At 49.4% G+C, this 5,473-nt stretch overlaps 1 protein-coding gene across 2 annotated transcripts in view; it reads right to left on the bottom strand.

The window, feature by feature from the left end:
* Ercc2 (ERCC excision repair 2, TFIIH core complex helicase subunit) overlaps positions 1-4,606 on the bottom strand; it is a 15,196-nt gene extending 10,590 nt beyond the window's left edge. For both annotated transcript variants that reach the window (XM_023704466.1, XM_004644307.3), the window contains exons 1-5: positions 4,560-4,606; positions 4,182-4,281; positions 1,767-1,844; positions 1,629-1,691; positions 1,404-1,517 (exon numbers count right to left, since the gene is read on the bottom strand). In XM_023704466.1, the coding sequence (XP_023560234.1) occupies positions 1,404-1,517; positions 1,629-1,691; positions 1,767-1,844; positions 4,182-4,281; positions 4,560-4,564 (360 nt within the window). In that variant the 5' untranslated portion in view covers positions 4,565-4,606. The remainder of the gene's footprint in view (positions 1-1,403; positions 1,518-1,628; positions 1,692-1,766; positions 1,845-4,181; positions 4,282-4,559) is intronic.
* Positions 4,607-5,473: the final 867 nt, after the last annotated feature.

Raw genomic sequence — 5,473 nt, 5'->3', positions numbered from 1 at the left:
GCTCATCAGCTGCTGACGTGTTGTCCTCACCGCCATCTGCATTATTTCTCAATGTTCTTACAAATAATGTGATGTGGCAAGTGCGCTAGGAGACCTCAGCTGCTTAGAACAGTGCTTGGCCGGGAATGGCGGTGCACACCTGTAATCCCACACTTGGGAGGCTGAGGCAGGAGGACTGCCTGAGTTCAAGGCCAGCCTGGACTACATGGTGAGACCCTGTCTCAAAAAAAACAAAAAAACAAAACAAAACAAAAAAAACCCAGCACCTGGCACACAATAAACACACTGTTTTTGTAATATAAGTTAACAACTACAATATTCTACATCAAATGTTATTATATACACAAATACCTTATTTTTTTCTTTTAAGACTGGGTCTCATTATGTAATTCAGGTTGCCCTTGAAATCATGATCTCCTGCCTCAGCCTCCAAGTGCTGGGATTAAACACATGGGCGCTGAACCTGGCTGTATGATAATTTCTAACATCTTTAGCTCTTTATACATGCTAAGGCCTTCAACTGCACCCTCCCAATCAATCTCATCAACTTTATGAGGCAGGGACTTAATTGTCCCTGTTTTACAGAAGGGAAGACTGAGGCCCAGATAGCAGAAATCTCCTATCCAAAAGCACACAAGTGATTAAGTGTCAGAGTTAGGAAACCAGGCCTCAGCAGCTGCCTTCAACCTCTCCCACGCAAGGGGAGTGTAAGAATGGTCCCTGCAGGAGGTCCCTCATGAGGCCACAAAGGAGAAGTCAAAAATGACAGCAGGGGCTGGGGATATAGTTCAGCAGCACAGCACCTGCCTGGCAAGCAGAAGGTCCTGAGTTCGATTCCCTGTACCCCCACCCCGGCCCCTGCCAAAAAAAATAAAAATAATTCTGTAGACTTTTTTGGAGGGGGCACAACTGGGGATTGAACTCAGGCCCTTGCACTTGCCAGGGAAGTGCTTATTCCACTGAGCCATCTCTCCCGGCTCCCCAAAAAATAAAAAAATAAAAAATAAAAAAAATGAGGGGCTGGTGAGATGGCTCAGTGGTCTAAAGCACCTACTTAGAACAAGCTTAGCAAAGCACAGGGACCGCGGTTCAATCCCCCAGCACCACATGCCAGCCAGCCCCGCCCCCTGGTGGGCTGAGCTGGCCACACACACACACACACACACACAAATAAATAAATAAATAAAATAAAGTATGAAGATTTATTATTAAAAAATAAATAAATAAATAATAAATAAATAAATAAATCAAAAAATAAAAAATGACAGCAGAAAGGTAATTCACACATGACTCCTTACTCACATCCCCAGTAAGACAGGTCTGGGAATTGGGATTGGGATGGTGAGGCTGGGTGGAAGTTGACTCAACCCAAGCCTAGGCCCAGGGTGGGAAAAGGTGCTTACCTCAGGATGAATACACAGGTTCTTGCGGGAGCTCAGAGCCAACCCCAAGAATGGTAGCTTCTCCCCTTCCTGCTTCTCGTAGAAGTTGAGCAACTTGCGCAGCTCCTCAATCACCTGTTCAAGTGGTGGTGGGAGGGACTTGGCCTCAGAGAAGCACAAGCCCTGCCAGCCAGGCCCCATCTCTTATCCAAGGGCCCGACCCGAAGGCTGGTAAGGGCAGCCCACCTTCTCAATCTCGGGCACAGTCCTTGAGCAGTAGATGAGTTTGGTCACTTCCAATGGATATGCCTGTCAATGACAAGTAGCTCAGTCCCCAAACAGCCCCTTGCCACTTTCCCCTCCATGGACACAAGGGTCGCTCACCCGCTGGTAGGCCATGATCAAGGCCAGCAGAGACACTGTCTTTCCAGTACCGGAGGGCATCTCCAGGACTCCATGACCCTGTGTGTTGGGGCAGGAGGGACAAGAGATAGGCTCTCAGAACCTCAGGGGACCCTCTCCCACATACTACCACCCAGGAACATCAAGCCAATGGGGCAGTTAAAAGTCTGCACCCCAGTGGCAGGGGGCTTGCATTCCATTTCTGCCACCTTCTTGTTGAGGGTCTTAAGCAAGAATCTTTACTTTGTTGGCCCACAGTATCCACATCTCTAAAATGGCCCTCGTAAGAAGCCCTTACTCACACCGCCTGGCAAGCACAAGGTCCTGAGTTCGATTCCCTGTACCCCCACCCCCACCCCTGCCAAAAAAAGAAATGACAGCAGAAAGGTAATTCATGCATGACCCCTCACTCATATCCCCAGTAAGACAGGTCTGGGAATTGGGATAGGGATGGTGTAAGAAGCCCTTACTCATGAATGAGAAGGCATAGGTACAGTATATGACATAGTATCTGACAGTGAATCCTTTTTGAGACAGGGTCTCACCATGCAGTTCAGGCTGGCCTTGAACTCACTTTTTTTTTTCTTTTGTATTTTAGGGAAGGGTCTACAGGGTGTTCAGGGTCTCACTACTAGATCAGACTCATAGTGATCCGCCTGTGTACAGCCTCCCAAGAGCTGGAATTACAGGTGCGTGCCACCACACCACCCAGTCTCAATTGCGGTCTCAGCACGCCCCAGGGGCGGGGCCAGTATGACAGGCCCGGGGATTGAACCCCTGGCTCTTACACCTGCTTGCAGGTGCTTTAATTCACTGAGCTATTTGGCTGGCCCTTTGATCTCACTTTCTAACCCAGGCTGGTCTCAAACTGAGCAATGATCCTCCTGCCTCAGACTCCCAAGTGCTGGGATTACAGGTGGGTGCCACCAGGCCTGGCTCTTCCTTTTTTCATAGTATTAGGCTTCAAACTCAGAACCTTGCATTTACCAGGCAGGCACTGTGTCACTAAGCTATGTCCTTAGCCTAACCCTTTCTCTTTATTTATTTATTTATTTATTTGTGGGGGGGGGGAGCTCAGCCCATGGGGGCGGGGCTGGCTGGCATGTGGTGCTGGGGGATTGAACCGTGGTCCCTGTGCTTTGCTAAGCTTGTTCTAAGTAGGTGCTTTAGACCACTGAGCCAACTCACCAGCCCGCCTTTCTTTTTTAACTAAGCAAAAACTCCCATAGCACTGGGGTAGTAGCACAGGTCTATAACCCCTGCACTCCAGCCCTGCATCAGCAATTTAGAAGCTTAGTGAGACTCTGTCTCAAAATTTTAAAAAAAGGCTGGGGATATAGTTCAGTGTAAAGGCCAGGGCCCAATTTCCAGTGTTGAAAATAAAACTCCCACAGCATGTACTCTGTGTTTAGTGCTGTTTATATCAGGGTCGCTCAACCTCTGATCTACTGACATTTGGCAAAAGAAAACACTTGGTTATGAGGTCTAACTGTAAGGTAGGTTGTTCGTAGCTTCCAAAGCCTGTGCCTACATGCCAGCTTCCAGGAGCTCTGCTCCCCTACTGGTGTGAGGAACAGCACTCTGGCCATTGGCAAACGTCCTTGGCCATCAGAACTGCTGATTTTCCTGTATGAAGTCCCACAACCCTTCCAAGCTATGAAGTAGGTGACTGCCACTATCCCCCAGCTTTTTTTTTGCGGAACTGGGGATTGAACTCAGGCCCTTGCGCTTGCCAGAGAAGCGCTTATTCCACTGAGCCATCTCCCCAGCCCCTATCCCCCAGCTTTTCTTTCTTCCATTTTTAAAAATGGTACTGGGGATGGTACCTCCGGCCTGCTCCCACACACTAGGGAGCTCCGAGCCCCAACTGTCCGCGTTTTACAGGTTAAAGGTTAAATGATTTGCCTAAAGGTGTACAGCTCTGTGGCTCCTGGATTCCAAGCCATGTAGGACTCCATAAAGTCTATACATTCTAGCACTGGGAGACTGGGTCTTGGATAAATGTTAGCTGCGGCTAGTATTAGCCATTATTTTAGATAACAAACAGTTCCGGATTCCCGAGGCAAGATCAGTGGCCCCCTTTTCCCTTTTTTTTTTTCCCTCAGTGTTGAACCCTGAGCTACAGCAACAACTTCTTTCCCTTTTTCTTTTTAGTCTTCCTTTTTTTTAAATTTTGCAACAAGGACGCCGCGCTAAGTCACCAACTTGCCCAGGCTGATCTCAAAAGTGGCGATTGTCCTGCTTCAGCCTCCAAAACTGCTGTGATTACAGGTATGCGCCACCATATCCAGCTGCAAGGCCTCAGACTTCCACAGCCCAGAGGTGCTGCAGTTTCGGCTGCAGACCCACGCGAGGCTGTGCCACCTGTCAGGCGGGCAGCGCGGCCCGGGCCCCCACCTTGGCGTCCAGCGTGCGCTTGAGCTCCAGCATGTAGGAGAACTGCTCCGGATAGATGTAGTCGTAGGGGAAGTAGACCAGCAGCCCGTCCACGTTGAGCCTGGCGTGGGTCTGCGCGTCAGTCCCGTCCCCTCCGCCCCTTTCTGGCCTCCAAGCCCTCAGCCATCGAGCCAGACGTCTCCAAACTCCCCAGGGGCCACTTTGGGTCCCCTTAGCGTCTACCCGCTTCCGTCCCGCTGCCGCCTCTCAGGGCCCGGCAGCATCCTTACCCTACCCCTTCAACCTCCCCTCTCTCCGCCGGGGCCACAGGCTCACCCACCCGTCCCCCCATCTTCCAGGCCCCCGCCACCTTCCCAGCTCTCCCAGCCCCTTCCTCACTTCATGGCTGCTACCGCGGCGTGCAACTCCGGCAACTAGCCTCTCATGAATATTCAGTGAGGGGCAGGGATGTGGGTGTTCTCGATGAGCTGCTCCACCTTCTTCACGACACCATTGGCCGATGCTGCACGTCACTCCTTCAGGGCTGAGCCAATCGGAATATTGCGCGTGCGCACAGAGTCGCAAGGGCGGTTTTTCAGCGGGAGGCGGTGCTGGAGACATTGCTGAGGATCGCCGAGGAGTAAGAACCAAACGTGTAAGGAAAAGAGCCGAGATAATCGATCCAATTAATTCATCAGCATTAAATCTTCCTATGTCTGCCCCTTGAGTAGCGAATAGACTGTAGGAGAGAATGACAGGGAAATTTGGAATCAGCTTGGGGAACTCAAGTTAACAACAGATGTGCTTTATTAAAACATGCATTTATAAAAATGTGCTGCCATCTAGATTTAGGAGAGTAATTTATAATATCTCCTCTCATTTAGTGAGCATCTGCTGGGTGTGGTGGCATACACCTGTAATCTCAGCACTCATGAAGCTGAGGCGAGAGAATCATAGAGAGGTCAAGGCCAGCCTGAGCTACATAGTGAGTTCAAAGCTAGCCTGAAGTTCTTAGCGAGATCCTGTCTCAAATACGAACAAACAAACATCATTTTTTTAAAAAATCAAGATATATCAGTACAAGACTGGGCATGGTGGCAAGTGACTGTAAACCCAGCGCTTGGGAGGCTGAAAACTGGAGAATCACTAGCAGTCCAATCTTTGTAGTGAGACCCTGGGGACCCTGTACTAAATACATTTAAAAAATAAATTAATTAAAAAGATATATAGTATAGGTACAAAATTTTCTATAATTAATGTAATCATGGGCTGGAGAGAGAGCTCAGTGGTCTAAAGCACCTGCTTAGACAAGC

Source organism: Octodon degus, unplaced genomic scaffold (assembly GCF_000260255.1).
Source record: "Octodon degus isolate 3935 unplaced genomic scaffold, OctDeg1.0 scaffold00197, whole genome shotgun sequence".
Taxonomy (NCBI): Eukaryota; Metazoa; Chordata; class Mammalia; order Rodentia; family Octodontidae; genus Octodon; species Octodon degus.
This window is presented reverse-complemented; position numbering and strand designations above follow the sequence as displayed.